Consider the following 15,782-nt stretch of genomic DNA (forward strand, 5'->3'; position numbering starts at 1 on the left):
GTCCCCACAGCTTATGCACCCAGGCTGAGGGTGCTTTTTGAGTGCAGGGTGCTGGGCCCCACACCAGAGCCTCGCATGTGGGCGTCTCCTGTGGCCCCAGGCCCCAGGGACGCTGCTGCAGGTGGTCCCGCCCCACCCTGGAGACCACAGCTCGTGCCTCTGTCCTCAGCTCCCTGCCTGGGCTCTGGTGTCCTCACCTAGAACCTGAGCGTCCCCATTCTAGCTTGACATCCCAACTAAGAAAACTCCAGGAAAAGGAGAAGTTGGAACCTTCAGAGGTCAAGATTAAAGAACACAATAGAAGAAAAATGGGCCCCTAGAGACTGAAATGGAAATGGAAAACATCCTGGTTGATGTAGAGGGAGGAAAGTCTGGGGACGTAGGTCACACAGGGGCCTGATGCGGCTGTCTCAGACGTCCCCGGGGAAGCCAGCGCAGTCCCGCCAAGTTCTGGAAACCAGTGGGCCCTCCAGGCAGGGCAGCTGAGGCTGCACTTGCTTAGCTTAGTCTTGGACCGCCACCCTTGTGCCGCGTAACGCAGGTGTTTGCACAGATGTCTCAGTCATGAGAGCTGTGCTGTCCAGTCTGATGGTCACAGCCAGGCATGGTCGGCAGCACGTACCTTGTGGCCAGTCCAAGTCGAGACACACTGTGCCAGGCACGCTGCATTCCGAAGGCTTCGTACCAAAATGAATATGATAGCGCATTAATACTTTTATATGGATTATGTGATGGAATGATAATATTTTAGATCTATTGGGTTAACTAAAACATGTAGAAATTAATTCCATCTGGTTCTTTTTTGATGCATCTACTAGAGAATCTAAAATTACCAATATTTGCGATCACACCTCAATAAAACCATGGGTAGCAAAATAAATAAATAAATAAAATTACCTATATCATCCCTTTATTTTTCTGTTGCACAGTACTGCCCTAGAACTTTTGGATTTTTTTTTTTTAATACCAAAGATTGTAAAAACATTTAGTAATTTCATAAGCCCAGCTGGGGGTTTTGAGGTGGCTCAAAATGCTTTGAAAGAAATAGTTAATGGTTTTATTCTCTTATAAGAATGAAATAAAAGTCTAAGAGTAGAGTAAAACAAAGAAGCACTTGTTGAGATTTTTTAAGTGTTTAATCTCTTGTTTCATATGCTGAAAATAACTTAGTGCTTCTATTTTTTTCAGAAACCTTTAGAAAATCTTCACTCAGCAACGACGAGACAGACAAAGAGAAGAAAAAATTCCTGGGATTTTTCAAAGTTAATAAAAGAAGCAATAGTAAGGTAATTGATTATATACGCATATGATTCTGTGTTCTGTACAGAGTTTTTTGAAATGTTTGTCCTCTGCCCATCTTGGAATTTTTCTTAATATATGTAAGCATATTAATCCCTTCAGGCAAAGGGAGCGTATTGTGTCAGTTTGCCCTGAAAGGCCTGCCCATACCCTACACTTGACTCCTAAGTGGTCTTGGGGGATTGGTGTTCTATTTACCAGCAGAACACGAAGCCATGAGCCTTCTCTGCTGGTCCCTGCACAGTCCTGACAGGAGGCTGAAGCTAATGGATGGATGGATGCCTGAATGTGTGTATAGGTTGCATTTACCCAAAGATCCTCTTCTCCAGGGGATCTTCCTGACCCATGGATCGAACCTGGATCTCCCACATTGCAGGCTAATTCTTTACCATCTGAACCACGAGGGGAGTCATAACAGAGAAGAAAAAATTAAGACACTTAAAATCATCTTGGAAATTTTCAAGCCATATATGCCTTCTAGCTACAAAGAAAGGAAGAGCTTTAAGCCTATTATGTTGGCTTTAAAAGCTTTATTTTGCTGGGTCAAGTATTTTCTCCTCACTAGGAGATGGCATGAGAAAAAGAACTGTTGTGTGGAACATTAGCATTTAACCCACCAGCTGGGTTTGGAAGCGTCCACCATCCACAGAGCATTAGAGGAGGTGTGAGGAGGGTGAACCCAGGTTGGTCCAGAGCCTTCTCTTCCTGTCATTGGACCTCTGTGTCTGTGCACCAGCTTGCATGGGTCTTGACCTTCCAGAACCCATGGGCCAGTATAGCCATTACCCTGGGTCCCAGTGAGGATGCTGGGGCACAGAGAAATAAATAAACTTGCTCAGAGTCCTGGGGTTAGATCCTGGGTTGCCTTTGGTTCACCATTGAGAGTTTAGTGAGCAGATTGGGTGGAAGCTTGTGGCCAGAGAGAACTCAGGAGTTTCTCCCAAATCCCGGCTCATTGCTTTTAAAAAGCATTGGAGTGTATTGTTTTACATGCGTGCATGCCTGCTGGTCATTTCAGTCGTGTCCGACTCTTTGCAACCCTGTGGATCACAGCCCGCCAGGCTCCTCTGTCCATGGGATTCTCCAGGCAAGAATACTGGAGTGGGTTGCCATGCCCTCCTCCGGGGGCTCTTCTGGACCCAGGGATCAAACCCAAGTCCCTTACATTTCCTGCATTGGCAAGCTGGGATTTTACAGCGTTGTGTTAGTTTCTGCTGTGCAACAGAAGTGAATCAGCTATATTTATACATATATCCCTCCCTCCCACGCCCTCCTAAGTGGGTAACTTAGCTGAGCACTGTAACTTAGCTTAGCTCTGTGGGTAATCACAGGGCACCAAACTGAGCTCCCTGTGCTATATAGCAGCTTCCCGCTAGCTAGCTATCTTACACGTTGTTTAGTTGCTAAGCCATGTCTGACTCTTGCGAGCCCCTAGACTGTAGCCCACCAGGCTTCTCTATCCTTGTGATTTTCCCATCAAGAATACTGGAGTGGGGTGCCATCTCCTCTAGGAGATCTTCCCTGCCCAGGGATTGAAACCACATCTCCTGCTTGGCAAAAAGTCGGACACGACTGAGTGACTAAGGGCACACACCTCTGCTTGGCGGCGGGTCTTTGCCGCTGAGCCACCGGAGAAGCCTGGTAGTGTGTGTATGGCAGTGCTGCGCTCTCCGTGTCCCAGCTCCTCCTTCCCACTCTGTGTCCACACATCCGATCTCCATGTCTGCGTCTCGGTTCCTGCCCAGCAAATAGGTTCGTCTGTGCCCTTTTTTCTAGATTCCATATATATGTGTTAACGCGCAGTATTTCTCTCTCTGACCTACTTCACTTAGCTCATTGCTCTCGATCTTCTGATGCTTTGATTGCAGTTTTGTGGTTCCCTGTCGTTACTGACTATATGTGTTTACCCACGTGTCCATGTGTCCTTTGAAAATCTCTCCTTCATGTGTGTCTCTAGTTGAGATCTTTGAGCCCCCCTTCCCCATCCCTGTCCCCCTCCTCTTCCCGTCTCCCGTATCCTTTCCTTTTCTGCCAGAATTACTGGAAATTACGAATTCAGTTTCCCTTGTGAATTTCCCTTCGCTCTATAAAGGTTGGGTTTCTGATACCTGACATCTTTAAAAAAAAAAAATTTTTTTAAGTATAGTTGGTTTACAGTGTTGTGTTAATGTCTCCTGTACAATAAAGTGATCCAGCTACACGCGTATATATTTTTTCATATTCTTTTCTATCATGTTTATCACAGTATATTGAACATAGTGTGTCTGTGAATCTGTTTCTGTTTCATAGATATGTTGATTTGTATCATATTTTAGATTCCACAAAGTGATATCATATGGTATTTGTCTTTCTCTTTGTCTGTCACTTGGTGTGATAATAATCTGCGTCCATCCACATTGCTGCAGATTTTGTTCTTTTTGGTGGCTGAGCAATATAGCTTCTGATGCTCTGAGCTCAGTTTGCTGGGACTGCAGGCAGGGCTGTCCTGCTTGGTCCTCACAATTCTCTCTAGAGTCCTTCTGTGTCTTGCTACTTTTGATAGATGAAACTGCCAGCAAAGCCAATAAAAAGAAATCTAGAAATGCCTTTAAGCAGAATAAGAGCCTAAAACATCCAGACAGTCTTGCCCTGATGGATTGGCAGGATTCTCTGTGAAAGTGTCCCAGATAACAAGGAAGCCTTGTCTGTGGGTCCCAGGGGTTTTGCCTCTGCCGTACCCCGTGTTTCTTCAGTCTTGGACTAACTAGAACTGTTTTCCTTTCTCATGCACTCCATCTTTTTCATTTATTTTATTCTATTTTGTGCTCAACTTCTCTTACTCAATCGTAACCTTCCTAGGTTATTTGTTGTTTGGGCATTAGCTTCTTCCTTTCTTGTTTCTCCCTGTTTCTATTGTTTGAGCTGCTGTGCTAAAAGTAGTTTCCTTTAATCTGCTATAAACCTGGTGAGAGAGGTAGTTAGTATCAACCCCATTTTAAAGGTAAAGGAACCTGAGCTGCACACTTTCAGTGAATCCTGGTGTTAAAAGTTGCCCAAGTTCAGGCTCACCTCTTTCCAGAGCCTAGCTGTCATCGCCCATACGTTACACATGTCTGAGAAGCCTGAGTCTCAATTTTTCTATATTAAGAACAAGACGGTTTTGAGTAAGTCATTTTTAAATGGTTTCTAAAATACTGTGATGCCAGATAGTCTACTAATGTCTGAGAACAGAATAGTAAGAAAGGTGACATTTAAAGCTAAAGTGAGTCTTCCCGTATCTGCCGAAAGGAAAACGATATACATCTGTGTGTATAAAATCTCTTATAGAGAATATATTTAAAAGGATATCATTTTGGCTAAATTCAATGACGGCAGATATCTTTCCTTGCTTTAAAACGTTGGTATTTTAATGTTTTTGATGTGATAATTTTTTGTATCATTTTTGCATTATTTATTCTCCTAACCCAGTGGTTCTAAAAGGTACCTTAGAATCACCTTCAGTTCAGTTCAGAAGCACCTTAAGATCTAGTGTAACAACTGGATTCTTGGGTCACGCCCCCGGAGATCCTCATTTGGGAGGGTAGATGGGGCCCGGAAGCTGTATTTTCCAGTGCTCCTTGGTGATTCTCTGGCTGGAGGTCACCGACCATCCAGATCAAGGGAAACTTTCTTTTACACAATGAAGTCTCATATAATTATTGTTCACCTTTTATAGGTAGAGAGTGAGATATTCGATGAGTTTCCGTGTATACCCAATGAGCAGTGCAGTGGTAAACTGAATTTAAAACATAGAAATTCTCAAAACCTACTTAATTGCCTTGAATATTCATTGAAAGGACTGATGCTGAAGCTCCAATTCTTTGGCCACCTGGTGCAAAGAGCCGACTCACTGGAAAAGACCCTGTGGAAAGATGAAAGGCAAAAGAAGGGGTTGCCAGAGGATGAGGTGGTTGGATGGCGTTGCAGACTCTCAATGGACGTGAGTTTGAGCAAACTCTGAGAGATAGTGAAGGACAGGGAAGCCTGGCATGCTGCAGTCCATGGGGTCTCAGAGTCGGACACGACTTAGCAACTGGACAGCATCGTCATCTCAGACCCATTGCTGTTTTCATGTTGCATAATTTTCTAAGCAAAAGAGCTGTTTGCGGGGAAAAGGCAAAAAAAAGTCTATACTTAAGAGTCATGAATTTCAAAACTGTTGTTTTCAGATCTGTGAGCAGTGATCAGGGGCTATTTTAGAACTTTCAGGTTCTTAGCTGAGGATCATGGCCTTGGATTAGAGTTGTTGATGCAGATATTGCTGCCTCGTGGCATGGCCAGGCTGGCGTGTTTTGCTTGAATTGCTGCTAAGAGTGACTGTGGCGTGTGCTCCTGCTCGTACCTGGAGCTGACCTGGGGCCTGCCTATGTCCCAGGCCGAGCAGCTCGGGCAGCCTGGGGTGGGCAGCTGGGAGGACACCTCCACGTCCAGACTGGGCAGGGCTTCAGATGGAAGCACTCACACCCAGGGGGCTTCTGGCAGCTTTGCACTGCCTTCTGGGAGGCAAAGTTAGAAAGTGGCCTAGTTTGTTGTTTCTTGGATTTTTTTTAATCTAGAAAGATGCATAAAGCTTCATGTAGCTTCTTTTTTAGTTGCCCACTGGTCTGTTCGGAAAATGAGGACTGTATTAGTCTCCACATGTGTTAGTTTCCATTTCTCCCGCCCCAGACAGCGTGGTGGGTGGATCCTCTGTGGAAATAACTGAGTCGCACCATCTGGAAGCACTGCCTCCCATTCTTAGGAGCAGCTGATGGTTTTGGAGCCACAGAGCCCTATTTCCCAAATTCTGCAAGTATACATTGAAGGAATTTTAAAAAAACCATTGGTGACCTAACATTTCAAAACTGGCATGTAGAAAGCTTCTTCATAATTTTAAATGCTTGAAAGAGAAAAAAATCCATAGCATCCTGTAAATATTGACATTTTAAATGTGTCTAATAAAGTTTGGTACAATCACATAGACAAATTCTTCTATAACAAGAAAACATTTTGTATTATTATTCCTTTTCTTGATTTAATACTTCCATGCCAGTCCCCATGTAAAGTTATATTCTATTCAATATATATTTTATTCTTGAAAGTATTTTCTAAAGACTTGAAGTGAAATGTGATATAAAATGTCTATTTAAATTAGATTTTTAAATTGTATGTGATCATAAAACTGTGAGTAGGAGAATATTCTATATTGAGTTTTTATTACATTTGCAAATACCTAAAAACAGTGTAAATATAATTGCTGATCCGTAATTGTTAAGCATGAAAAGTAAATTTTTCTTCAAAAGATATCTTTTAATAAGATGAAAGGTAATTTTTAAGTTTATTTCTTATATCCATTAATGAGTATAACTTATAGATAAAACCAGAATAGCTTCTGATTAATCCTGTGATTCTTTCCATTTTTATTGATTCAAATCCTGAGGAAATATTTTACTAAATATAATAGCAATAAAAGTATTTATTTATAATACTATATAATATATATAATAAAATATATGAAATAAATAATAAATAATAAATAAAATACTAAATAATTATTAGAGGATGGAAGACTTCGCTGTTATAACAGTGTCCTTCAATTCTTTGAAGTCCTGGTTAATCCCATAGTGTGTGCATGAGTTCCGAGTCACTTCAGTTTTGTCCAGTTCTTTGCAATCCTATAATCTAACTAGTGTCTCATATGTCTCCTGCATTAGCAGGCAGGTTCTTTACCACTAGCGACACCTGGGAAGCCCAATCCCATAGTGATCTATCATAAACTATTATTTCGATTGATCTTTTGTCTGTGCCTGACTAGGTTCTCTTTTAAATTAATCAGTAGCCAAGATTTAGAAGCCATTTGATCTGTTAGGGGATTTGTTACTCAATAATACTAGAGTTATTGACTCATGGGAGATATAAGAAAAAAAAATTTTTATCAAGATTTCTCAAATAATAATTACACTCATTTCTCAGAGGCACTTTCTTTTTTTTTCAAATACAGTGTTTGAAGGTATCTCTCCTAAAGGAACATATATATAGAAATTAAATAGCATATATGAACATTTTTAATTGTAAAGTATTACATACGTGTAAGGAGAAGGCAGTGGCACCCCACTCCAGTACTCTTGCCTGGAAAATCCCATGGACGGAGGAGTCTGGTGGGCTGCAGTCCGTGGGGTCGCTAGGAGTTGGGCCAAACTTTCACTTTTCACTTTCATGCATTGGAGAAGGAAATGGCAACCCACTCCAGTGTTCTTGCCTGGAGAATCCCAGGGACAGGGGAGCCTGGTGGGCTGCCGTCTATGGGGTCACACAGAGTCGGACACAACTGAAGCGACTTTGCAGCAGCAACAGCAGCTACTGATTTTACTAACATGTTGATCTGGGCTAAGGAATAGCAAAGGAGACTTTTTAAAAATTGGATATAATTGACCTATAACATTATATTAGTTTTAGGTGCACAGCATAATGATTTGATACATGTATAATATATTGGGTTGGCCAAAAAATTTATTCAGGCTTTTTCATAAGATTAGTTAATATTCATCTACCAAAAAAGAAAAGAATTGTGGCTGTGGTCATAGATGTCACAAGCACTTTCTAAATCTATATCATCAGTAAGTTTTGAGGAAATTGACATTGTCAGTTTTTACTCACTTTTGCCAAAACAGCATTTTTTTAGTCATTAAAAAAAATCTCAACCCAAACTTTGTCTATTTTTGTTAGGATCTTAGCAATATAGATTTAGCCTATTTAATTTATTGAGACCATCTGCCACATTAACTAATTAGTGAAATGGGCCCTTATTGTCCAACTGAAAATCCAAGTCACATTTACTTTGGATTAAAAAAAAGTCATATTTTTAATTTAAGTAAATGTGTTAATCCTCATGACAGTTATATAAAGGCACCTGCATGTTCTCAATTTCTCACACATCTCTTTAAAACATAGGAGTTTGATATCCAGGGCTTGAAGCTGTTTTCCCTTTAAGCCCTGTATTTTAAGGCTGTGAAAATCAGCTCTCAACTTGCCTGAGAACCAAATCTTACTGGTTTCCAATAAGAAGAAGGATTTAACTCATGGTGGGAACACAGCCTGGGCTCGAACCCAGAATGACCACTGCTCATCCATAAAAATGCCTGTGACCATTCTCATCTGACCCCAAATCAGCCTGAATGCAGTTATGTTATGACCTTTAAGAAGAGCTCTTCTTCAACTGTCTAATCTTAAGCAAGGCTTTCCCTGCCGCAACCACACCACCAATGCTGCTTCTTTGCCATAAGACAGACTTAAATCCACTGCTGCTCTTTAGTTGCTAAGCCATGTCCAGCTTTTTGCAACCCCACAGTCAGTTGCACACCAGGCTCCTCTGTCCATGGGATTTCCCAGGCAGAAATACTGGAGTGGGTTGCCATTTCCTTCTCCAGGGCATCTTCCAGGCCCAGAGATCAAACCCACATCTGCATTGCAGGAGGTTCTTTACTAAGCCACATGGGAAGCCTTTAAATTCACTGAGAATGGTTTAAAACATCCAGGGCCTCATTAGACTATAAGACTTAGCATTCATCAGTCTCAGTTTTGGCCACAGATGGTTGGAAGATGTCATCTAATGTTGCATGCACTCTGCAAACTACCTTGTGTTTCTGCAGGAGATCTATTGAACTACCCTGAAGGGCTGGGCTATTCGTACCTCTGTGGCCATTATTACATGCCAAGTATTATTGCTGTTTCTACAGCAATGGATGGTATCGATAGCATAAATCTGTAGCAGATGTTGTTAATTTGTATGCAGTTTTTTTGTTCTGACTAATGCAACACAAGAACACATGCATGATAGGTAGGCAGACAGATCGATGTGTTAGTCACTCAGTTGTGTCTGACTCTTTTTGACCCCCCCTCCCCCATAGACTATAGCCCACCAGTCTCCTCTGTCCATGGAATTCTCCAGGCAAGAAATGCTGACGTGGGTAGCCATTTCCTTCTCCAGGGGATCTTCCAGACTCAGGTATCAAACCCAGGTCTCCTGCATTGCAGCAGATTCTTTACCATCTAAGCCACTAGGGAAGACCCGACAGATAGATAATGGTGATAAATAGATCGATAGATAGGTAAACAGATCTAGGCAAAAAGTTCATTGGAAATACCCAAAGCATTTATGAGGAAAATCATAAAACTCTACAAACACACACAAGAGTGTGTGCATGCTAAGTCGCTTCAGCCATGTCTGACTCTTTGCAGCCCCACAGACTCTAGCCCACCAGGCTCCTCTGTCCATGGGATTCTCCAGGCAAGAATACTGGAGTGAGTTGCCATGCCCTCCTCCAGGGGATCGGCCCAAGGATCAAACCCACATCCCCTGCGTTGACAGCAGGTTCTTTACCACTGGCACCACCCAGGAAGCCCACACACACACAAGTAGAGTTGTGCAAATAGAAAGATGGGCCACATTCTTAGCTGTGAAGACTCACCATTATTGTGTTGCAGATTGAGGTGGTTACACAGAGTAGTTTAAGGGAAGCGGGAAGAGCGTTTTATACATATATGGATGGTCTCTAGGATGTGTTTTTTTTTTTTTCATTTTTAAAATTACAGGTGACTTTTTACTAGAAATCAAAGTCAACAACTGAATTTCTGTAATGTGGCAGATTAATTATTGGCCTGGAAATAAGAGTTTGCTGGGTTTGAAGCCCTAGGGCAAGACAGCACTTACTAAAATGATGCTGGTCAAAGAGGACGATACGGCTGCCCCACCTGCCTGCCTGTGCTAGGCCTGCATTTACTTTCACGATCTCCTTTCATCCTCCCCACACCACTATAAAATAAGAGCGGCCTTCCTTATCCAGAGGCAGAAGTTGCCAGCTTCCAGGACCCTGGTGGCTGATCAAGTCTGTTGATGTCTGTTTATGTTTATCAATATGTTTTGTGTTCATATTTGTCTTTTTACGTCTGTGATAACTTGTCTGTGTTTGAGATTACGTTCTCCTCAATCAAGCATGTTGGTGATGTGACATTTCTTAAGAGCACAGCTACCATTTTTATAAATTTCCCCCAAGCTTTTGACTCCTAGCTGAGCACAGGCGGAACCCTCAGGGTATGGAGCTGACCTTTCATTCCTCTTTACTCATCTGTATGACGGGCATAACGCCCTCCAGCCTGCAGCATCCTTGTAAGGGTTAGCAAATATAGAGCTCTACTAACACCTTTAAGGAAGCATTTTGAAATGGTGAGTAAACTGGATGGGAGCTTTCTTAGAAAACTGCCAGATGTTATTGTTTATTTTTCCTTGAGAAAATGCAACTGGTTTCTTATATCTGTAACCTGAAGAGCTGGAAGAGATTAGAACTGCATTTTAAAAATTATCCTAATGTATGTGAATGGCCACAGTAATCAGGTCCTTCCTGGAAAGATTAATTTCATGTAAACTAATATTTACTGTATTCCAAGATATATCTTCATTTTCTTAATCAAGGATCCTTGCATCAGAGTGGATATAACCACCTCACAAATAATTTCAAACAGTTTTCCTGGATTTAACGTTTTCAGGAAGCTGGCCCTTCTCTGTGCCTCTGTGGAACCCCACAGATCTAGCCCCCAAGACTCATGGTGGGGACGTGGCCGGTGTCCACTGCATGTGGCTAGTGGCAAGGTAGGCATGGCCCCGGGGTCTCTGTCTGCATCCTCTGCTCTTTTCCTAAGGCACATATTGCAGGATGAACTCTGCATGTTGATGGAACAAGGCACCCGACCTTACTTGTGGTTCAGTGCACAGAAACGCCACACGTGCAGATGAGGTGGCAAAGAATGCTCTGGTGTAGGAGGAGAGGGACCTGAGTTCCAATCCTGGTTTTGTTTTTAACTCCGCGACTTTGGGCAGATTGCAAAATGAACTGTAGTGATGGCCATTTATGAGCCCCTCAGTTCAGTTCAGTTGCTCAGTCCTGTCTGACTCTTTGCAACCCCGTGGGCCTTCATTTAAATGCTGTAAGTTTGACGAGTCTAAATGATACAAATGAACTTACTTACAAAACAGAAAGAGACTCACAGACTTATAAAACGAACTTACGGTCACTGAGGGGAAGGGATAGTTAGGGAGTTTAGGAAGGACAGGTACACACTGCTATATTTAAAATGGGTAACCAACAAGGACTTACTGTATAGAACAAGAAACTCTGCTCAGTGTTATGAGGCAGCCTGCATGAGAGAGGAGTTTGGGGGAGAGTGGATACATATATGTTTGGGGAGTCCCTTTACTGTTCACCTGAAACTATCGTGACAGGTGTACCCCAATATAAAATTAAAAGTTCAGAAGGAAAAAACTGTGTCAGCTTGAGCCATACCAGATACCATTAAGTTATAAAATCTTTTGGGGAATGATTTTAAAAAGCATTGCTTCAATTAAAAAAAAAAAAAATTCCTCTGGGGCCGTTTCCCCTGTTCGGGCAGTGACAGAAATCCTCCACCATCCTCAGGGTCCCTCAGAGGCCCTCACTGAATTCCAAAGTGCTTCTCCATCCAAAGCCTGAATGAGCTCTTGAAGTCCAGGTTGAAATGTCACTGTTGGCCTGAATGGAGGCGGCTGCCATATTACAGTCCTGCCCTTAAGAGCCCAGAAGTTGAGAAGGTGCCCTTCAGTAATATGAAACTTTCAGAAAAACTTATTGAAAACTAAGCTGCAAAGCAAATTCCGTAATGTAGTGCAGAGAGTCCCTTACTTTTCCAATATCCTGGATCTCTCCCCAGCTTGCCCAGGCCAAATTGTGTTAATCCCATCCCAGGTTGTGTTAAGACTGGCTCCCCGAAGTGTGTGTTGAGTCAGATCTGCCACAGGAGGGCAGTATTTGTACAGGTACAGTGAGTCCTGCTGAAACTCCCAGCTAAAAGTTGCTGTTTTATTGAGCATTCACGAAGAGGAGAAAAATACATCCTGAGCGATAAGCCATGTTTGGGATGTAGAACCAATTTTTGCTGTAAATTTCATTTTGAAGAGAGATTTAACAGTCTAGTGTGTTCTGTGTTCAGAATTAATAAATAAGCAGCATATGGAAAAGTTTTCAAAGTGGAGGGGGAAGGCACGTGGCAGACCGACCGCCCAGCTTGGTGCGTGTCACTTTGTGTACTCTCAGCCAGCTCTGACAGACAGAGTTGTGCTTTTTCCATTTTTCCTGCTCAAGCATCATGTCATTTACAGTTTGCTCGGGTACAAAAGTGGTCTCTTAATTTTTTTAAGGTGGTGTGATCGTCCAGGAAGAGGGAAGTGCATGGCTTTCGCTTCTGAATTCTGACTTTAGCACACACAGCTCCATGACCTTCAGGCTCACCTCCCCTGTGTGCACAGCGGGTTTGTTGCCCTCAACCCCAGGGCTCCTAAGAGGGTTAGGCGCGCACCAGGCACAGGGAGGCATCCATAGCTGATACTCGCCAGGCTGGGTGACTCTGCTCCGCTCCTTGTTCCTTTTTGCCTCGTGAACTATAAGAAATGAGAGGGTCCTCTGTGGCTCAAAAGCCCATTTTCATTTGGAGGATTTTCATTATAAAAGGGACTTGCAAAGGTATTAGGGAATCAGAGAGTGAGACAGTTTTATGGCTTTCAAGACAACATATGTTACCGCGTGGTTTCTCCAAAGGGTGGTGCCGTCAGCAACAAATCAGTCATTGTAGCCACTCGGGCTTTCATTTCTAATCCAGTGTCTCAGATAGGAAGCTTCTCTCAAACAGTAGGAAGGACACAGACCCAAAAATGTAATTTAGAAAAATGGTCCAAAGCTGCTTTGCATACGTATTTGCCCATTCAAAGTAGTTTTTAAAGTTTTTATCTTGCATGCTCTCCAGTGCAAATCTGGAAACTGTCAGAGGAAGGTTTTGTTTTTAAAGCCTCAAGGAATTTTTTTTCAAAGTACTGGATTCTTAGAATGGGAAAAACATACTCTAACTAGGGTCTGAAAAAAGGTTGATTGAAGGTCCTCGGGCCAATACTTAGTTCTCATAGTGGGGAGAAGAAACATGGATTTCTACCCTTTTGGCTGCGGATTTAATGTCTGTAGGAATGAGAAGTGAAAAAAGTTCCTTTCAACATACTGATTTTCCTTATTTCCCTTAAAATATGAGAATCTGCTTTTTTCCCTAATTTCTGTGTTTCTTTTCTGAGCCTCTGCTGCTCCTGGGTAGACAAGCACAAACTGCAGAACCACAGCTGTCTTCACAAGGGTTGGTTGAGTGGGAGGGATTTGAGTTACTTCTGAGACCAGACAGCAGAGAGAAGGGGGCCCCGGTCCCTCCAAACCCTTCCCTGCCTTGGGAAAGGCAGCTGCGTTATCACAGTGGCTGAACCCTGAAGCTTGGGGCCTCTTTACTTCCTCTGTTCTCCTTGCTCTGCCTGCAGTCCAGCTCAGAGGACGTCCCAAACCCCACCACCTCACTCCTCCCAGGGACCCCACTTCCAGGTTCCTTTCTGGCCTCACTGTTTCGGATGTAGATGAAACTCCTTTTAGAACAGACCCCCCTTCCTCCCTAGAGGGTAACAGTCCTTTTGAAGCTTTTATATTTTAATAAAATACAGTCAATGATTATATGTTCATAAACAGTGCACAATATGTATGCATTAGCAATGTATGTAATGATTTGCTTTCCAGAGTCTGAATCCTTTTAAAATTTTACTGAAATACAGTTAACTTAAAATGTTATGTTAATTTCCGCTGTACAGCAGTGATTCAGTTATGTGTGTTAGTCACTCAGTCGTGTCTGACTCTATGTGACCCCATGGATTGTAGCCCACCAAGTTTCTCTGTCCTTGGGATTTTCCAGGCAAAAATACAGGAGTGGGTTGCCATGCCCTCCTCCAGGGAATCTTCCTGACCCAGGGATCAAACCCGGATCTCCTGCATTGCAAGAGGACTCTTTACTGTCTGGGCCACAAGGGAAGCCTGTGTGATTCAGTTATACCTACATATTAAGTGTACTCTTTTCCATTATGGTTTATCCCAGGATATTGACTATACCTCCCTATGCTACACAGTAGGAGCTTGTTGCTCATCCATACTGTATATAATAGCTTGCATCTGCTCATCCCAATTTCTTGATTCTTTCCTCCACCACCCTTTTTCCCTGGGAAACCACCAGTCTGTTTTCTGTGTCTGAGTCTGTTTTGTAGATAAGTTCATTTGTGTAACATTTTCAGCATAAAACTGATATATTTGTCTTTCTCTGTGTCACTTCAGTCGGTAGTAGTCTCTAGTTACATCCATGCTGGTGCAAATGGCATGATTTCATTCTCTTTTATGACTGAGTAGTATCTGTTGTGTGTATGTACCGTGTCTCCCCAAAGGCTGAATCTTGACTCATAGAATAAGAACAGTGAATGTGAAGAGAATAAAAAAGGAAGGACTGACTGGAGGGAGGGGGAGGAGAGCAAGGAAGAGGCTGCCAGCTGTTTCACACGCAGTTTCCCTTGGTCTCCCGTCCCTGTGCAAGCCCCTCTCTGGGCAGAATTCACCGGGGCACTGCCATGGGAGACCAGGGGGCCACCAGACACTTGCGGGACGGAGAGGAGCCAGGCCAAGTCCTGTGTTCAGGAGAGACGCGTGCAGAGGAGCCCCCTCCCAGCAGTGCTCAGACTCTTAAGTACAGGGGCACCATGGGGTCCTGTGAAAGTTCTGGTTCAGGGGCAGGGACTAGGGCTGTGACTTGGCATTTCTAATGAGCTCCCAGATGAAGCTCTGTGCTGAGAACCAAGGCCCTGGACCCTGCTTCCTGGCTGGAGAGGTGGAGTCTGGCTTAGAGAGACCCACACAGAGGACAGGGTCTGCACAGGGAGATTCAGTCTGTGAGATGGTCCATGGGGGCGTGGGAGGATGTGCTGCCCGCAGAGGGCACGGCCAGGTGCTCCCGATATCTGTGTGTGTGTGAGAGAGAGAGAGAGTGTGTGTGTGTGTGTCTGTGTGTGTGTCTGTGCGGGTATGTTCAGGGCAGTTTGCAGTGACTCTAGATTGGAAACACACTGAAGAGATGACGTCCTGCTTCTGACCCTCAGTCTGGGATGAGAAGGCCCAGAGCTTTCTTTTTATCTCATGGTCAGAGTGATGCCCATATTTATGTGGTGAAGAATGTTTGCTGCCCAAGAGGACACACTGTGAGTCTATAATTACATCGTAAGTGTAACTCTTGAAGGACAGTCTCCAGTAAAGCCTAACGCTTACTTGTGATGCTTCCTGCTGGGTGACCCAGTGAGCCTGGGACCTCCTTTTGGAGGAGATGCTGAGACCAGCTTTCAGGAGGCACCGATCAGGAATCTTGGCACCTAGCATCAGACTGAGATAATCTGATAAACTTGGACAGTAACTGCTGCTTGGACATAAAAAAAGGCAGAAAAGCCAAGAAAAGTAAAAAGGTAAGAAACGAATGTTTTACTTCCTTGGCTTGAGAAAAACATGCAACATAGATATAGATAGGTATCTATGAGTATCTGTCTGTGTCTTGATTGGAGTATTTGG

The 15,782-nt window shown here is 43.2% G+C and overlaps 1 protein-coding gene across 2 annotated transcripts in view; it reads left to right on the forward strand.

The window, feature by feature from the left end:
• The window catches only part of COBL (cordon-bleu WH2 repeat protein), a 237,432-nt gene that overhangs the window by 128,669 nt on the left and 92,981 nt on the right, over nucleotides 1-15,782 (forward strand). For both annotated transcript variants that reach the window (XM_040260219.1, XM_040260220.1), the window contains one exon: nucleotides 1,189-1,286. In XM_040260219.1, coding sequence (XP_040116153.1) covers nucleotides 1,189-1,286 — 98 coding nt within the window. The remainder of the gene's footprint in view (nucleotides 1-1,188; nucleotides 1,287-15,782) is intronic.

This window comes from Oryx dammah, unplaced genomic scaffold, assembly GCF_014754425.2.
Source record: "Oryx dammah isolate SB20612 unplaced genomic scaffold, SCBI_Odam_1.1 HiC_scaffold_18, whole genome shotgun sequence".
In the NCBI taxonomy this organism is placed as follows: Eukaryota; Metazoa; Chordata; class Mammalia; order Artiodactyla; family Bovidae; genus Oryx; species Oryx dammah.